The 19,698-nt window shown below is 39.1% G+C and overlaps 1 protein-coding gene across 1 annotated transcript; it reads right to left on the bottom strand.

Annotated features, from left to right (window-relative positions):
- Positions 1-5,074: 5,074 nt before the first annotated feature.
- Positions 5,075-10,053, bottom strand: LOC140233441 (tubulin beta-4B chain-like). The gene is made up of 3 exons (XM_072313551.1): positions 9,907-10,053; positions 7,167-7,502; positions 5,075-6,703 (listed from the first exon to the last, which is right to left on the bottom strand). Exons 1-3 carry the CDS (start codon positions 9,961-9,963, stop codon positions 5,753-5,755), a joined length of 1,344 nt encoding a protein of 447 aa, XP_072169652.1. The 5' UTR covers positions 9,964-10,053; the 3' UTR covers positions 5,075-5,752.
- Positions 10,054-19,698: the final 9,645 nt, after the last annotated feature.

Below are 19,698 nucleotides of genomic sequence, written 5' to 3'. Positions count from 1 at the left end.
CCGGACGCCCAGTTTTTCTGTATCATTGTGAGATATTTTGACACTTGTCAAAATGCTGTCACAGACTGTTGTTTGTTTTTAATAAACATGTTTATATTGAAATAAGTATTTAATTGGTGTATTACATGTGATCATTGTATTATGTGGTAGATTCTTTGTGAAATGCGTTCAGGTCAAGTGTATCTCTTTCTTGTGTGTGTGTGTGTGTGTGTGTTTGTATGTGTGTATGTACGTCATTCTTGTATCAATTTTATTCACACTGCTTTATCAGGACATCCCAACACAAATTACCTGTTTACCTTTTGCCTGACACATCCATATCAGATCTTTGCATACATTGTAGCTATTTTCCATATACGTGAATGTACCAATGTGTTTTGTTATTGATCTGAATTGATTGAATGTACTAGCGTCTGAGTTCTATTCAATTCAAATTCAATCTGTATTTTAGCTATGACAGCACTTCATTGAGGCTGGTTGTCAGGAAGATTAGATCTCTTTTCTATCAAGAGGTTATTCTTCTTGGACAAGGCTTCCAACTAATAATACCTGTAATTGAAGGTATTGGCAAACATGGTTTATTTGAAGACAAGGGAGACAAGAGAGAAACCTCATTTAGGAGACTGATATTCTGAGGTGTAATGATAGCAGTCACGTGCTTAGTAATTGTCTGTGGAAAAACATTTTCACCCTATATCCTGAAATTGAAAGATTGATCAATCAATCGATTGGTTGGTTGGTTGGATGGTTGGTTGGTTGGTTGGTTGGTTGGTTGGTTGGTTGGTTGGTTGGTTGGTTGGTTGGTTGGTTGGTTGGTTGGTTGGTTGATTGATTGATTGATTGATTGATTGATTGATTGATTGATTGATTGATTGATTGATTGATTGATTGATTGATTGATTGATTGATTGATTGATTGATTGATTGATTGATTGATTGATTGATTGATTGATTGATTGATTGATTGATTGATTGATTGATTGATTGATTGATTGATTGATTGATTGATTGATTGATTGATTGATTGATAGATAAAGGAGTGGGCAGATTCTCCCGCCCTTTCTAGGGTTAGTATTGTATTGGCAAACCAGCTTATTGCAAACCACAGGTAGTTTGTGTCAGTGCACTCTACTGCTACTAATACTATATTACTAAAACTACTACTACTGCTACTACTACTACTACCACCACTACCACCACTAATAATAATAATAATACTTCTACATTTGTGCTATTCTTCAAGTTGTAGTATTTTTATTTTGTTGGACTTTTGCTTTTTTTTTTATGGACCATGACTTAGCGCACGATCATAGGCCAAGGTGACGAAATTTGCGGGCTGTATAGGTGAGGCCGTTCTGAGATTTGTTTTCTTCAATTTCAGGAAGTGAAAGTTGAGGTTTCCAGGATATCCCTCGCCCGCAGCAACCACCTTCCGGTTGGAGTAAACAATTTATATATCAATTTCTTGTCTCTCTCTGTCCTGCACATCAGAACAAGACAGAAGTGGCAGAATGCGTTAGTGTATCTTATAGTACTTGTATTGCAGAGCTAACTTGAATTTCAAGGGAAACTTGTCTCAAATGGTTTAAAGGGACTGTACAGTACTGGTTGAGGTGGGGATTCATGTTTTGAACATTCCTAAGTGAGATAACGAAAAGCCTCTTATGAAATATGAAAGAGCATGTAATTTTAAGAAGGATTCAATGTTTATTTGATTGAAATTGGTTTTCAAATGGCTGAGATATCCAAAAAAAGTGCTAATAATAAAAGGCGACATGCCACAACTTTATTAGGATCTCCTTGTTTCACCTTGTTTTTGGATATCTCAGCCATTTTAAAACCGATTTTCATCAAATAAACTTTTGATACCCCTTAGAACTGCATGCTCTTTGACATCTCATAGAGTGGTTTCTGAATACCTCGCAAAACGTTAAAAGCTAAATCCTCACCTCGACAAGAACTGTACACACCCTTTAATCCTAAGTAAGACTCCTCAGCGGATGTCGTGTCCATTTTTGCCTTCCAATGTGCCCTATTCTATTTCTAAGATAAAGAAAGAAAATCCATTACTATTGCGTCATTTCCAGAGACGCATAACAAGTAGGAAAAACTGCATATTGATAAAACCCTGTCGCAGTCCGTGGCGTTACGTGCAATCGCGGGCTACCACGATCCATTATTAACTGATGATTGATTATAAGATACTGGAAACAAAATGAGTACAACTTCGGAACGGACTTCACATGTTTTGTATTTTCCAGTCTAAAGTCATCAGAATGAATTATCCCCCTTTAAACGTCCTCGTTGCAGTGTTCCGATCGTAATGCTCTCAATTCCATGACAATCCCCGTGAAGTTCCGTTTAAGCCTGTGCAGTATGCTAAGGGTATGGTGGTCCCTCAACTTACGTTTAGGCTGGCAATGTGCAGTATTTGTTTATGTTTTCAGATAAGTTGGTGCGCATTTATAACTTGAATCGCGTGCTATTAACTTCATGTTTTTCCCATTTTAAATTCTATAGAAGTGAATCGGCGTCATTATGTGTGGGTTGTTCATGTATCTCTATAAATGTAGAAGCCACCACGTATTATCGGTGGTAACTCACGCAGACGAAAGGTTATCGGCAGAAATATTTCAAAGTCCAACTACAATGCGCCCTTCGACAATGAATGGTGAAATCCAGGTGTGTGTTTACATGCCGCGAGATGTTTATTTTAGTGGGATAGTCATGAGTTTGCAATAATAGTGTGCAGGCAGGTAAGCTGGAAAGAGACACGGACACAATGCATTCATACAGTGTAGGAAATCGAGCTGCATGGCAGTATGTGTAAAATGGTGACGATCTCGAATCTGTATGTGTCCTTTGCTATACTAGAAGAACAATAAAGTTAACAGAGGCTCCACTTGACCTGCATTTAAGTTGATTAGAATAAGGTCAATAAAGTCGAGCCTCCAAACGGAACAATGAAATTTGTAATTAACATTAACTATTCCAAGAAATTAATGGAATCCTTGTTAAAGTGTAACATGTTTTCGTAAAACATTAACATCGGTCACAAGGACCCCCAATTCAAGTGCAAATTAAAGGGAAGATAAACCACAAGAGCAATGTGGATTGAGTGAAAGCAGCAACAGTAGTAGAACACATCAGTGAAAGTTTGAGGAAAATCGGACAATCGATGCAAAACTTATGAATTTTTAAAGTTTTGGTGTTGGAACCGCTGGATGAGGAGACTACTAGAGGATATGACGTATGAGTGGACAACAATACAAAGAAAATATAAAGGAAATTCAACAAAAAATCACTTTTCTAGAATCATGAAAGAGCAATGGACCAACCTCTTTCAGAAAGCAGGGGGAATAATTGCTACCCTTAACATATGTCAATATCAAGTTGATGGAATTTGTAATTTTCATGAAAAATGGATATTATTGTTATTGTTATTGTTCATTTTCCATCTGTGAAGATGGCTATATTCAGCTACACTAAGCTGGTCTTCCATGGGGTCTAGTTGGATGTGAAGTGGGACCACTTAATTCACCGGGTTAAACACCCTGCTCTTTGCGATGAATGAATGAAGCGGGATCTTTTACGTGCATGAGTTGTGACTCTCTCATACACGGGACCTCCATTTTATGTCCTATGTTTACACACAACATTGCTCAGTCCAGACTCGGGTTCGAACCCGGGCCCTTAGGATCGTGAGGCAGACGCGCTGCCGACTGAGCCAACTCACCGCCCTTATCAATATATATATATATATATATATATATATATATATATATATATATATATATTGATATTTTTCATTTTGTCCATGATTTCAACAATTATAACTCTATAAACCCCAACTTTATCTTACAAAGTATAATCACTGCTAAATAGTCACAACCTCTAAATTGTGGATAGACATATGCAATTCGTATTTCGTGAATTTTTGTAAAAGAGAAATTTAGTGAAGGGTAAAGAGTTAATGAATGAGAGACTTGTGATGACATGACAAAAATCATCTAATGTACGCATATGTAAAACTTTAGAATATCTTTCTTACTTTCTGTCTTGTTTTTACAGATTAATTCTTTTATGTATTATTAAGTTGTTTGATCGTGCTCTATTTGTTGCAGGCCTACGTGGAGTGGACGTATATACCACGTCTTATTACTGAGTGACGTCAAAGAAGACTCAGCGTATTACATTTTCACTGCCAAAATAGAATTGGTGGTACTAGATTGGTTAAATTACAAAGAACACTAGTATCAAAGAGGTTACATAATAAATAGGTGGTACTAGATTGGTTAAATTACAAAGAACACTAGTATCAAAGAGATTACATAATAAATATGTAATCTCTTTGACTAATAGGGCCTATACATTCGTCACTTCTATGGGTCACACACACACACACACACACACACACACACACACACACATATGCATGCATTAATGGGCATTACGGTATTCAATCACTACTACAGTGTAGTATGTCACACACTCAAGTAATCTATGACTGTAGCTCGATACATTATAATACCGTAATTTAAACAGCTATGAGCCCCGCATCACAGTAATCTATCTTAAGTTGACACACCGATTACTAACCATACAGTGTTATCGGAGATCTTGAGCGCACCCCTTTTGTTAAGGATCTTTTGCGCTAATCACCCTGAAATCCACAAACACAAACTTTAAACGCCATCATCATTCAACGTGCACGAAGTCCGAGTCGTGTACTGTGAAAAAAAAATCTATAAAACTTTATTGATACAATCATCGTACTCATGAGGTAATATTTTGCGTTTGGGGATCATTGTGGATTTGTGAAAAGAAGTTTTGAAGACGAAATAAGTGACAATTTTGAATAAAATGCTCTTGAATGTAGATGTTAGTTCCCAGTTTTCAAAGTTGACTTTAAGTTCCGTTGGCATAACGTTTAAGTTACGTCGGCACATCCCGTAATTAGGGAGCTTTAGATTTTAGACGCGCGGACGTTCAAAGGGGAAAAAAACATGGTCTGAGCGTGCGCAGTAGCGCACGTCAAGTTACTGCGCACGCTCAGACCATGTTTTTTTCTCTTTGAACGTCCGCGCGTCTAAAATCTAAAGCTCCCTATTACCGTGAGAAGAGTAAAACCTTGAACCTGCGAAGCGCGCGTCGTCTTGATAACTCGGGACACTGCGAGTTACCCCTCTCCCTCCCATGAGATGAGTTGAAAAGGTAAGAAGCTTTACGAGCTGGATAGATTTGATGTGTAATGGTTGAATTTCCATTTTGATTTTCTATTCGTATCATCGTATTTACGTATAGCCACTGTAAATAAAAAGCACCTCGTCATACCGGAGATGTGAAGCTTGATGTCTTCGTTGATCTAAAACGAAAGCGCCAATAGCATCTATTTTTCTTTCTTCTTCTTTTTTTTTCAAATTAATGAAATTTTTGTTATTTTTATTGTAATTGAATGCCAAATATTTATGTCGATGTATAGGGCAATTTGTCAATCAGTTGCAGCATTATTTCTTTATGTTATCAAGTTGGATTCTTACCGTGAATGGAAAGAAAGTGATACTGGTGCTTACAAATACCTCGCTACTGAAGGTAATCAAACGCTATGATATCCCAAGAATTATAGGTGTTCACGAAGACATGAACTGTTTTTTTTTTTTTTTTTTTTTTGGGGGGGGGTTGCGTGATTTCCTCTCTTCTCTTTCCTTTTCTTTTGTAAGACAAACAGTCCCTCGACCAAGGGGTTAGTGTCCTAGGCTTCTTCCTCCACTTCGCCTTCCTCCTCATCGAATTCCCCCTCTTCATCTATTGTGGCGTCCTGGTACTGCTGGTACTCGGACACCAGGTCGTTCATGTTGCTCTCAGCCTCAGTGAACTCCATCTCGTCCATGCCCTCACCAGTGTACCAGTGGAGGAAAGCCTTTCGCCTGAACATGGCGGTGAACTGCTCGGAGATGCGCTTGAAGATCTCTTGGATGGCGGTGTTGTTTCCGACGAATGTGGCCGACATTTTGAGACCACGTGGCGGGATGTCACAGACGGCCGACTTGACGTTGTTGGGGATCCACTCGACGAAGTAACTGCTGTTCTTGTTTTGGACGTTGAGGATCTGTTCGTCGACTTCTTTCATGGACATGCGACCTCGGAACATTGTGGCAACAGTGAGGTAGCGTCCGTGGCGCGGGTCGCAGGCTGCCATCATGTTCTTGGCGTCGAACATCTGCTGGGTGAGCTCGGGTACGGTGAGGGCACGGTACTGTTGACTACCTCGGCTGGTCAGAGGAGCGAAACCGGGCATGAAGAAGTGAAGACGGGGGAATGGAACCATGTTGACGGCAAGTTTGCGGAGATCAGCGTTGAGTTGTCCAGGGAATCGAAGGCTTGCTGTGACGCCACTCATTGCGTACGACAAAATGTGATTCAAGTCCCCGTATGTGGGCGTGGTCAATTTCAGCGTGCGGAAGCAGATGTCGTACAGGGCTTCGTTGTCGATGCAGTAGGTTTCGTCCGTGTTCTCCACGAGCTGATGGACTGACAATGTGGCGTTGTACGGCTCGACGACGACTTCGGATACTTTAGGCGATGGAATGACGCTGAAAGACATGAAGATTCTGTCTGGGTACTCCTCCTTCAGCTTACTGATCAGCAGTGTACCCATCCCTGACCCCGTACCACCGCCGAGAGAATGGGTCAACTGAAATCCCTGTTAAAAGTGACGAAATTATATTTAGGTCAACATGCACGTTTTGACTAAATGTGCTCTGTTATTGCATTGATTGTTCGGTTATACTTTGCTAATTAACACAAAGGAAAATCGTGTTTATGATTTTTTTAAACATAAGCCAAAAGGATGCATAGAATACTCCAAAATAAAAAGGGGTCACTCGATATTCTGTAGATGTCAGTGTTGACCTCTTTCCCCTCTTTCTTTGCTCTAACTGACCTTGTGAAGTTTAGTCCTTTCATTTCCGTCTTTATTTTCGTTCAGTTAGTGATTAAAATTCCCGTCTTTCCCCATCACTGTTTACTTACCTTTGTTCTATAAGATCGAGTGCATGATATTAATTCTCAACTAAACTTATCTGCTGTGTTTGATTTACATTATGCCACATCACATCACGTATCTGGGTTCACTCAAAGGATTTCGGAGCTTCAGAATTGCTTACCTGCATGCAATCACAACTTTCCGCTTCTTTCCTCACGACGTCGAGCACGGATTCGATGAGCTCCGCTCCCTCCGTGTAATGGCCTTTTGCCCACACGTTGCCCGCACCGCTCTGGCCGAAGACGAAGTTGTCGGGTCTGAAGATCTGGCCGAAGGGCCCTGATCGAACTGAGTCCATGGTGCCGGGCTCGAGGTCGAGAAGAACGGCTCGAGGAACGTACTTCCCTCCGGTAGCCTCATTGTAGTAGACGTTGATCCGCTCGAGCTGGAGGTCGGAGTCGCCTTGGTAGTTCCCGACGGGGTCGATGCCGTGCTCGTCGCACGTCACCTCCCAGAACTTTGTCGGCAACGTAATAATGAAAGGTTAAAAGTATATAGAGGGAAATGGTGAAATTTCAAGTTTCTTTTCTACTACGGGAAATAACAAGAAACAATAGGCCTGTACACGACGTGTATCAGTGTGTGTGCACTATTACAGTGTGCAGGGGCGTATCCAGGAATTCTGTAAAGGGGAGGCGCCTTTACAAAATCAAAGAGGGCACACACGTCCCCCTCCCCATTTTTCTTTTTATTTCTTTTGTTTTAACCCAGAATAAAGATGGCGCGCGCCCAGTGCGCCCCCTCTGGATCCGCCACTGGGGTTCATAAGTATATGCCAAATCTCAGAGGAGCAAAAGTATGCTGTGTGCGAAAAGGTGTAAGCATGGTAAGGAGCCCCTACTTTTTCGTTAATTCCGCATGGATCATTTACGCTTGTTTTGCAAACTCTGACTGATACAAGTTTATTATTCCATTAAAAGCAAATAAAAATTGTGTCACTTTATGAGATGCCAGAAATATTTACACCAGGCCAGAATAAGAAAGTGGGATAATAACATAATCATACTCCCCAGCCTGCATGCCCTCCTTGAAGAAGGAAGCTCAAATATACCTGGTCATAGTGGGCAATGCAAAGATGATTAACGTACTCTACCATGGAGGGGATCAAAAGGGAGTGCCAGTGAGGAGATTCCTTGGATTATGTGCAAGAAGAAGGATCATAGATAGACAGATGGATATGTAAATAGATATAAGTAAGTACATTTAAATACACACGCATCATGTATACAACAGATAGATGGATAGGTCGATAGATGGCTAAATATGATAGATAGATAGATAGATAGATAGATAGATAGATAGATATATATATATAGATAGATAGATAGATAGATAGATAGATAGATACAAATAGATAGATAGATAGATAGATAGATAGATAGATAGATAGATAGATACATAGATAGATAGATAGATAGATAGATAGATAGATAGATAGATAGATGAGTGAGACTAGGAGATGAAGCGATATGTTATACTTCTGGATGACTGGATAAAGAAACCAAGAGGGAAACAGTAGGGTAGATTAGTTTTTGACAGAAGGTGTAGCTATTTGTACATTCAATGTGCGAAATTTTATAGACAGATGGATTGATATGAATATCGCCAAATTATGAAATGGGAGTAATTATTCGAAATGATCAAACAAGACATATCTATGACTAGCTTATATGAAACGAGGACAATTAACTGTATCTTTTTTAGGTGATGGTTTTTTTGGTTGTAGGCCCTTTATCTTTTTTTTTTTTATACTACCATGTGATGTCATGACAACGCCTATTTATAACACACAATGTTTCCTTGATTTCGGAGTTTTATGGAGAAGTTATTTTCCTCTATTATTTGGCTCAGAAATAGACGACATAAATCACTCGTCACCATTTTGGAACTGTAATTTTGTTCAGATCTTTTTAAGTTCTTTTTTTTTTATTCACAGGTCTTTGAGGCATTGTCAAAGGCAAGGATTGTCTCAATTTAAAAAGCTAAATTTGGTCAATTTCTCGGTCTACAGTAAATCAAAATGAACCAAATGTAGGGAAAAACCACATCGATATTAAAGGAAAAAAAAAAACTTTTTCTGGTTAGGGACGTAAGAAATTCGGTTTGATTTGGAGGAGTTGCAGGACAAAATGTGTTAGGCCTACCAAAGGTCACAGTCCAACCCTGTATTACAATGGCGCGCAAAGTTTTCAGTGTGCATTTTTTAAAATATCGACAAGAGACCACGATGTATAGGACCGTTATGCTAATCACTGTTTGGTCATAATCTGTATTCCAAACAGGATTAACTGGAACAAGTCGGCATTCAAGAATCAGTAGTAAACCCCAAGCATAACCGTTTACCCTGAAATGGTATTCAAAAGTCGAGTCCAAAGAGCACTGTGGCTTCGCACGTATGCCAACTTTCAGTAAATTTATTCGCATGCACACTTCGTATTGTTCAGAGTGTTGGCTCTTCTGTCCACACGTACCTGCCTCTCTCTCTCTCTCTCTCTCTCTCTCTCTCTCTTTGGTGGGGGTGGGTACGTGGGGCACTCTGTTTTAAAGGGATGGTATAGTATTGGTTGAGGTGAGAATTCAGCTTCTAATTTGAAATTTGGCTACAGAGTCCTATATAGGCCTAAATACCTTGCTCACAAATGTCATGATAAATGGGGTTCAGTGAAAAAAAAAATATAGTTTCAACTCTCTTCCTTTATCTGACTTATTGGACATTTTTCCAGTCTTCCTCCGGAGTCCAAATGAAAAAGATTTTCTGACTTTGTTATTTTGAAGTGACGCCTTGAAAATATAGTAGAGTATAGAATTCACGACAGAATGTAACCATGCAGAAAAACGAGAAACTGGGTAAATGTACTCACCTTTGATCCGATTTGATTCCCGCACTGGCCGACCTGTAAATGGACGATTTCCCGCATGTTTGCTTTTGTTGTGATCAATCAAAATCGACAATTATTGAGAACCCGCCCCTGGTATGTCTGATTCAACTATGAAACAGCGTTCCTCGCCAACATGTCCAGAGTGGTTGTGTGCGTCCTGCGCGAATAGATTTTATACCAAATTTGCAATGGGGGGGGGGGGGGGGGCGTGTCGCCCGCCTCCTGATTATAGGAGACAAATACACACGGAATGTTCGTGCGCTATCAATGGGAGCTATTGCTAAGGGACCATGTTGAAAAATCATGCCCGCGTCTTTGCCATCACATTCTGAGAACAAGAAGGACCGCTGTGGAAAAGAGTGCGGTAATGATGGTGATAATCATAACCTAATGATGATGGTTTTAATTGTCATGGTAAAGCAAAGACAACAAATACCAATAAGATTATATGCTCGGTAGTGCCATCATTAATTTTTAGCTGGCATCATCATTGTCACTGTCATTACCATTATATTCATTATCTTTTATACCATTATACTTATTTGTATAAGGTGTAAGAATATGTATTGCTTCCTGATTGCTTGTTTGTGCAGTCGAAATACATAATCGCATAAGATAATGGTATATATATCATTCATTTCTTAAGAGCGATCAGAAATGCCCAATGCACTCAATAAACTTCCACCTCCCGCGGCGTTACCATTTTTGTGCTTACGAAGTGTATTGAGGATATTTACTTTGCAGAAAGCCGAAATCCTAAGAAACAACTGTTTTATATGATCTTAGTTGAGTCTTTAGTTTACGACTCATAACGCAATACTTTTTTTTGGGGGGGGGGGCTATTTAAAAGAATCAAGGAAGTGTCGCTTGCTTTTCCGAGGGGATCCCTTACTGTGCATAAGGCTTATGAGGCTATATTGGTCGTATGAGCTCATTCAAGCTATTGGACTCATCTATTGGCTGTTCGCAACTCTTCTCGATGGCACATGCGTTGGTAATATAACTTCTAGCTGAGTTCTTAGGACGTGTCCGTTGCAACGTGTCTACCGCGGTACCCTGGTAATGGTTGTAAAAATAATCAACTACCTCACTATGAGAAAACAGAAGAAGTAGTTGAGTTTTGTTTTCAATTAAAGAACACAATTCCACGCATTGAAGAAAAAACAAACAAACAAACAAAGCACACACAAAACGTTGTTCTGCATGCATTCGCATTCAAAACGTGGAGAGTTAAACAAATACGTCGTTGGTATAAGTTATTACGACTCCTTTTGCATATGAATACCGTTTATCTCGAAATGTTAAATTGGTCAAGATAAGTATGAAGATTAAAAATCCAAACTGTTTTGGCTCTGGTAAGCAAACATCAGGGCAGCGTTGTGGTAGCTGTACCTGAACATCTGGTCGTCCCTTGAGCCAACACTCTTTATTTGTGCAATGTAAAGGGAGGTGTTAATGTGATAATGTATTAATATCGATTGAACAATCGATGTGATAATTTGCAACAGGAGAAAGTGATGATGTGGCATCAGTAAAACAATATTCTCAAATCTACTCCTGTTCAGGGGCGGATGGTTTTTGCTAATGTGGTTGACCCAATGCCGATGACAAGCAAAAGAAACATACGTCTAGGGCTATTATCATAAATCCAAAAATAAAAATAAAAATAAAAAAAAAAGGTCTTCACATTTTTGGTGACACTTTTCTCCCCAAATCCGCTGACAACCAGTAACAACAACCACCACCACCACCACCACCACAACAACAACAACAACAACAACAACAACAACAACAACAACAACAACAACAACAACAACAACAACAACAATTACCACAACAAAAGAAGCTGGGGGTTAACCCCTATAACCCCCTCCCCTTAATCCACCATGCACTGCTGTGAATATACCAAGGTATAACAGTTTCGATATAGCTTTACAATCATCCTACTTTATTCAGTTTTGTTAGTTTTACCACTCCCATGTTTCGAGCCTATTGAATTTTTGGGTGCTGTTCGTTGTTCCGAAGGTTCGCTATTTCGAAGGTTCGTTATTCCGAAAGGTCGTTAATCCGAAACACGCAAATTCCCTATACCTAGAGGTTCGTTAATCTGAAAATGAAAAAGGGTTCGTTAATCCGAAAATTCGTGGCGTTATTCCGAAGGTTCGTTACTCCGAAGATTGGTTAATCCGAAAATGAAATTCGGAACAATGAACCTTCGGAATAACGAATCTTAGAAATAAAGAGCCTTCGGAATAACGAACCTTCGGAATAACGAGCTGTAACCGAATTTTTAAAACGCTTTCCTAAACTTAATTTCAATTTCAATTTCAATTTTATTTTCGTATTTCTCGATGTAATATACATGATATATAACAAAATATAATAATACAGAATGTCCAGCTTGGATATATACATACAGAAATAGGAATACAAACATAATAGCGGTCGACATGTCATTTTCAAAGTAAAGGATGCAAAGAGAAATACGATGAAACCTACTAAAAAGCAAAGCTTGTTGAGTGTAGGTCCCAATGGGGAACAGGATGAGGAGCACGGGTACAATTAAAGACCAAAAGTAAGGATAAACAAAAGAGAATGACTATTAATACTCGGGGGTACAGAAGATTCTTCTCACATATGTGTGTGATAAAATGAGAACAAGTAACCACATGCTGCACACTATAGCAGTTGCTCTTAATAGCAGTTTTGACATGGGACGTGTGGGAGTGATAATGTGAATACAACGTACTAGGGTTTAAACATTCCGGCTTCCATAGACACGGGGAAAGATTCGAAAAATGGAAAACATGAATCAATTGCAATTCCTATATGTGATACCAGCCAGCTGCAATGCCGCATGGAAAAAAAAAAGGAAAGAAAGAAAGAAGGGGAAACTATGACTCTATGCGACACGACCGAAGGTCTTACTAGAAGTGGAAGGAAAAACACCGATGGGCAGGAATTTGAGAGAGCATGTAACTAAATGGATATGCATAAGTCTGTTCACATGGCAACAACAGAGTAGTTGCCATAATGAGTTGAATCGAATGCTGTCTTCAGGAGACAAGAGAACTTATCGTTTTAATTTCCATTATAATTCATGTTTTGTGGCCGCTAAAAAAAAGCAATGAATACTGTCTTGTAAGCAAGCAACTACGAGACCGACATCTGTACGTTAACTCGAAAATGAAATAAAGTTCGCGATTCCGAAGGTTCCCATTACATTATTCTGAAACGCACAAAATCCCTTTAGGCCTACCTATAAAGATATTTGTAATTTGGTATGTTCGTATATTTCAACCAAAAATGAAACAGGGTTTGTTAATATTGGTCTTTTCTTTTTTATTTGATAGATGCTATTTACACAGTGAACTCTTTGACAGAGAATAGACCTATAGCCTATTGGCCCGGTGTTTAAGTCTGTTGGCTATTATTAAGATTGACTTGTTACAGCGTTTTGATTGGGATTTATGCATGACAGGTAAGTGAAGGCATTCTAAATTCTCACAAGGAGAAGGCGAAAAAAAAGAGGAATGTAGAACACTGTGTGTGTGTGGGGGGGGGGGGCAACGGGGGGGGGGGGGGGGGGGGCAGCGGACTCCCAACAAACTCATGGGCCCCCACCCCCTATACACTCATAAATCTCACACGCTTATAATAGGCCTACCCACTCACATACACACAAGAACACTATAGGTATGCATCCTGCTCTTGCATGTCTGCACATTAAAAGTAAGAAGTTCAATGCCATTTTATGATCAGATATTATGATTAATGTTTCCATACTTGTATAGAATGCACCCTAAGATCCCCAGGCTTTCAACATATCTATCACTTCTTGTACAGACGGCAGAGTGCCATGTTTCCTAGAAATGAAAATAATCATTTTACTTTCAAAATTTAGACTCTTTCCGTAAGTTCTTGCTAGCCGGATATTCATTTTAAAATAGTTATCCAAACATCACTACCATAATTCCTGTGAACATAAATTTCAAATTACTTCATATGCCACAATCCTTTTTACTATTGGGCAATCTAAACATCGAATGTTGGTTTATTTCTGCGTCTTGTCTACAACCGAACAAAATGACCTTAATATTCAAAACCTACTTTGGAAAACTCCTCTTTCATAATATATACAACCACTTTGTATTAACACTCTCTTTGTGTATCAACATTGTATTTTCTGACCTTGCGAAACATTACTTGGTATTTTTCGATTCCTCCACTCCGAGATCATATCGACAGTGTGTATTCATTCATTCTGTTGAGCTCCTTCTTGGAGACATTCATTATGAGCTCCTTCGTGGAGACATTTTCATGACAATGTAAATAACATGGTCAGATTTGATGTCAGTATCGTTTGGGACAAATTATTTTTTAATAGGGTCCCTTTTCTTTCTTTCTTTCTTTTCCAACACAACAACAACAGTGTGTATTTGTAATCTGTAATGTGTAATTGTTTTCATTCTTTCAACAAAACCATCATTAAAACAACTAGACTTTGAGTCACAAAATTTCTGTCATCGTCCAAACACCAAATTATCTTATCACAAAATTGTCATAAATCAGTTTCCACATGCTGTATACGAAAAGTCAAATCAATGTAAGTTGCCCATTTATGCTAAACGCCCTCAACTGGCAATTTTTATACAGCCTTGCTGACAGTCGTACGAGTACGTGTGTATAGTAGAGTATCGTACCATTGTATGTAATAGGTGTGTAGTGTGCAAGTGGTTTGCACGAGTAACTCACAATCTACGAATCAAAACAAACATTCAAAGACCTGCATTGTGTAATCTCTTGTTGCGGCGACCGAATGAAAACGTCACTTGGGATTTTATGCCCATGCGGTGACAGAAGAGAGGTAAGGGGGACATGTTCTTTCTTACGATTGCCACTATTCTTAAGAAATAGACTGGATGAGTCTGCTTTTCGAGCTTGATCTGCTGCCAAATTACGAGCCACAGTTGGTGGTGCCACGCCGCCGCCGCTGTCCCGTGACCTGTCCTAGCCATGTCATGTAGTGCAACCCCGAATGAACATTACATGATGCTAGTGTAGTACTCCAGCATTTTATTTTTATACACACTAGGACCTACTAATTTACTCCTGGTAGACCCTACTGACAATGAATGAACCTTGAATGTAGTAATCCTTTGAAAACGGTGTAGAGTCTACGTCTATTCGGTTACTGTGTAAGCCGCTGTATCCAAACTGTAGATCTAGTACTCTAGTAGATCTAATTTACATGTAAAATTTAGGTTCTAACGACGTACTAACGCCGTAGTAACGGAGTAACGAACGCTAGTGCGTGTATATTTATGTGTAAAAATGGCCCTTGTGTTCCTCATATAGTCTAGTGCCTAGCCCTAAACAGCCTAGTGTCTTTAGAATGTATAACCAACGATAACTGGCTCAACTGTCGTCATCGAGTTTGCTAGAGCCTACGAAGATGTACGTAAGAGTAAGACTTCACCTCCCTGATATTATTACATGAATGATACTCGTAACATGATTACAGGAGGGCAATCCATGATCCAGACCAGGCAGCTAGCAGGGCAGTGGAATGACAGGCGCGCCGCAGCACAGGGTACGGCTACAGACGGGTTTAAGGGGCCACAGCCCACATATTCAGGTTTTGACAGCAATAAGACTCAAATGGATATTTTAGGTTAAATAGAATTATATTCTCACATGTGTCAGCTTTTCTATGATATCATTACAATGCAACTTCTAAACTAGTTAATGAAATTATTGAAATACAGTGTAGATATTGCCAAGTGCATGCAGAAATTTAGGATTCAATATGAATGTGATAAATACCAGTTTGATAACTGCTCAAACTGGCATGCGTATTTGCATGTATGCCTGTTTTGTTTGTTTGTTCATTTTCCATCTGAAAAGATGGCTTAACTGATAGCCCAATATTCAGCTACCTTAAGCTGGTTTTCCATGGGGTCCGGTTGGATGTTAGGCGGGACTACAGTGTACTTCACCAGGTTAAACACCCTGTTCTTTGCAATGAATGAATGAAGCGGGATCTTTTACGTGCATGAGTTGTGACTCTCACACACGGACCTGGTGGAAGCATATGTTCCTGTTGACAGAAATATCGGTCTGTATTTTCTTGTTATTGGGGACATGTTCCGCAGAGACAATGTCTGGCTTCACAGAAATGATGAAAAACTCTTTCGGACAGACAGATTTTTCTGTCATATGTTCCTGCTGAAATTAGCCAGCAAATATGATGAATTGTCACTGTCGAGGTATGCTGGCTTCTGTATCTGCCACATATTTCGCTAGTCTAAATTTTTGCGAATCGGGAATTCCCGATGATATCGCGAGTGATTAAATTCGCGATCGTTGAGTCCTGCACTGAACGGAGAAATGTGCATGCGTACGTCACATCCACATCAGGATCAGAGTGAATATTTTCGCGTCTTTTTAATTTCGTGAATAGCACCCGACTCGCGAATTCGTGAAAATAAAAACCTCGCGAAATATTTGGCGTATACAGTATTGGACCGTGCTTCATTACTAGGAATTTGACCTGCGATTAAATGCAACTTCATACTAAACACATTTATCGCCCAAAACTTTGTGATGGATCTGAATCAAATGCAAAGTTGCTTTTGATTCATTATAGTTGCATTTGATATGGATTATTTGCATCCAAATTGAAACAGCCTTTCAGTAATGGACTTGCCTTTAAATGCAAAGTGGCATACAATTCGGGGAAATTACTTCAAATCTTGCAACTGGGCCCAACTTGCAACTTGGCCCAAGAGCATCATCTTAGATGCCAGCTTTCGACTGGCTAATTTCAGCAGATGATTATTTGTACACTAGGTGTACATGTTTTCGTATCGGGGAGTACGCAGGCGAGTAGGGAATTGGTAATGTGTAATTTCTGTACGTAGACATGCAATCGTGCATCAGGCAATATTTATGGCAATGATTTCAATATTGATTGCCAAATTTGGTTCACAATGGCGTCATTGAGAAGTTGAAACATGTCAGAATACACTGTAACGGTAACTTAAAATATCATTGAGTGTAATGTGCAGTTCAAAACCGTGCATGGCCCTTAAACCCCAGAATTTCCAAAGTGAGCATCAACTGACGAAAATCTAAGTCATGAAATTGTCGGTTGAGAATGATAAGGGCGTTAAGTTGTCACTAAACCCATAGTGTTCAAGACAACTTAAAGCCCTTCTCATTCTCAACAGACGAATGACACTATGACTAGCTTGCAGTGCTAGCAAACAAGATTCTGGATCAATTATTCAGGGAAATGTAGTTCTAGGTCCTAATGCAATTTCCTGGTGCTAAAATGCACTTTCCCAGGTCTCTTCATTTTGTTTATATTAACTGTTGTTGTTGCTGTTGTCTCATTTTCCCTGTTGCCCCTCGGGCGAGAGGGATAATGGATTGCAAGTATTTGTAGGTATCTCTGCATTAAGTAGAATGAGGGGGAAATTATATTTTTTCATTGCTCTGACAAAGAGATACAGAGTTGTAGATATTGATACCATGATTCTACTAGCCAAAATAAATAAAATACCTAGACTCTAGTAGAAAATGTGCTAGTATGCACCTACTGACTGGTACATTGCTGTACCCAATGTTTATATTGAGACCAAGTGTGAAGAGGAAGGTTTCACAAGGCCAATGAAGGATCACCATCGGTAATCTGTAGACTTGCTTGTAATCATTACAGTTTACAGTGATTATGTGCTTAACCCTGCAACACAAACATTCCCATTGGATGTCACAATGTCACATTCATTTTTTTTTTTTTTTTCATTTCCGAGAAGGGGGAGGGGGATGTGCCATGGTCAGGAGGTTAGTACATCCTAGATAGTGTTGCTAGTGCAATTAATCAAAAGCATCCCAATATCTGGGGGGTGTTTCATCAACTTAGTCAGTGCTGACAAGTTTTCAGTCTCTGACAATCACCATGGTAACAGTGAGTGACTAGAGCATCTCAGCCAGTCAAAACCAAGGATTTTGCTGAAATAGTCAGCGCTGACTAAATTGATGAAACACCCACCTGTAGTGAGGGTTGAAGGGGAAATCCAGTCCAAATATAAGTTAGTGTGATAAGAAAAAGTAAAATATTACAAGTTCAACGGTATAATTTTGATCGAAATCGGATGAAAAATAGGGAAGTTATGACATTTTGAAGTTTCGCTATTTTTTCGGGAAACAGTTCTTGAGTGGTCAATATGATCATGCAAATGGCAAAGTGAGCATGTCATCTCCTCACAACTTGCCATAAAGTTTGTGCCATAAAATTTCCAGTTTTTAATTCAAACACAAAATATGCCTAAGGCTCTAATCCTCATATGTAACCGATCACTATTCTGAAGTTATTCAACCAGGAATAACATCATGTTTCAGAGTCTACTGACAGAAACATTGAATTTTTGTCATATTTTTTGGGTCATGATCAATGGGAAGTTGTGAGCTTATGACTTATGGTTTGCTCACTCATTTGCATATATCCACTGTACAAAGAACTGTTTCGCAGAAGTTAGCAAAATTTGAAAATGACATAACTTTTTTTTATTCTTCATCCGATTTCAGTCATATTTTTACCATTGAACTTGTAAGATTTTACTCTTTTTTTTATCAGACTAACTTATATTTGGACTGGATTTCCCCTTTAAAACTCTTGCATGTATCCATTTTGAAGGAGTATCAAAAGCCACTGTTTCCGAACAAATCTGCACATCAACTAATTTGAGCAATACATGCGTGTACACTTTATATGACAAATATTGTATAAGAAATTAATTGCGATTTCCATTTGCATCGACTGGCAACGTTCCTTGCACATGAAGATGTCAAGTCAAAATATGAGAGTGAGTGAACTTTCATCAAGAAAAAACTTCCCACTGAAACTTGTCTAGCATTTGCGATACAGCACCATTTGGCAATGGGTGGTGTGCATACAAAGAACTTTGAGCTAATTCGCCCAAGGAGATACAAGGCGAGGCTACATTATTGTTGTAATACCTCCTTGATTTCTCAGTATCTGTGAACAAATTTGCAGATGAACACAGTGTCACAGAGTATACAATTTCTCAATCAGCACCTAGTACAGGTTGTTAACATGTTTTATATCACTACATTTCAACTGTGCCATTCAACCTAATAATTTTCATGAAATTGGCATGAACTCTGAAGCTGTTGTCTATTGACTGCATTGGTTTCCTTTTCTGGCCTGCTGTGACATTGATGTTATATGCTCCTGAAGATCAAAAGCTGGACTAATGCATGATAAATGATCCCTCAAGTCTAATGCCACTTTTCCCTCCCTACACTGTAATGCGAAACCTCCAGCTCTTATACCCAGATCTCATTTCTATCAGGAGACCTTTGGACACTCAGCACTCTATTCTGACTATGTGCAACCTCAGCACCATGGTGATTTCTAATTCTCATTCTACAGTATGAGTTTGCACTACCAGTTTTCATACAGGATTCACAAGTTTGTTTCTTAGTATACAGCTGTACATACCAGTTATTGTCCCTCCCCCCCCCCAACACACACATATGACAAAGTAAACAGGGAATACCTGAAACTTGGCAGCTTTTATTGTTCATTTTTTTTCTCAAGTTCTTTATCAAGTTCTGTTTCAAGAATGTTGTCATATTTTTTCAGTTCGTATTTGCTTTTTGTTCTTTCCATCAACTCCTTACACTATATCAGTCAATTTCTTTTAGTACCTTATTTCAGTGATTTTTTTTTTCTCCTTCACATCT

Source organism: Diadema setosum, chromosome 9 (assembly GCF_964275005.1).
Source record: "Diadema setosum chromosome 9, eeDiaSeto1, whole genome shotgun sequence".
NCBI lineage: Eukaryota > Metazoa > Echinodermata > Echinoidea > Diadematoida > Diadematidae > Diadema > Diadema setosum.
The sequence above is the reverse complement of the archived record's forward strand: the minus strand, read 5'-3'. Positions and strand labels throughout refer to the sequence as shown.

What these genes read in the sequence shown, in the direction of transcription:
- LOC140233441 (XM_072313551.1), bottom strand. Translation starts at nt 9,963, where the DNA reads ATGCGGGAAATCGTCCATTTACAGGTCGGCCAGTGCGGGAATCAAATC. An exon ending in GGAATCAAATCGGATCAAAG is followed by an intron (nt 7,503 to 9,906) that starts GTGAGTACATTT and finishes TTGCCGACAAAG; the next exon opens with TTCTGGGAGGTGACGTGCGA. An exon ending in AAAGTTGTGATTGCATGCAG is followed by an intron (nt 6,704 to 7,166) that starts GTAAGCAATTCT and finishes CACTTTTAACAG; the next exon opens with GGATTTCAGTTGACCCATTC.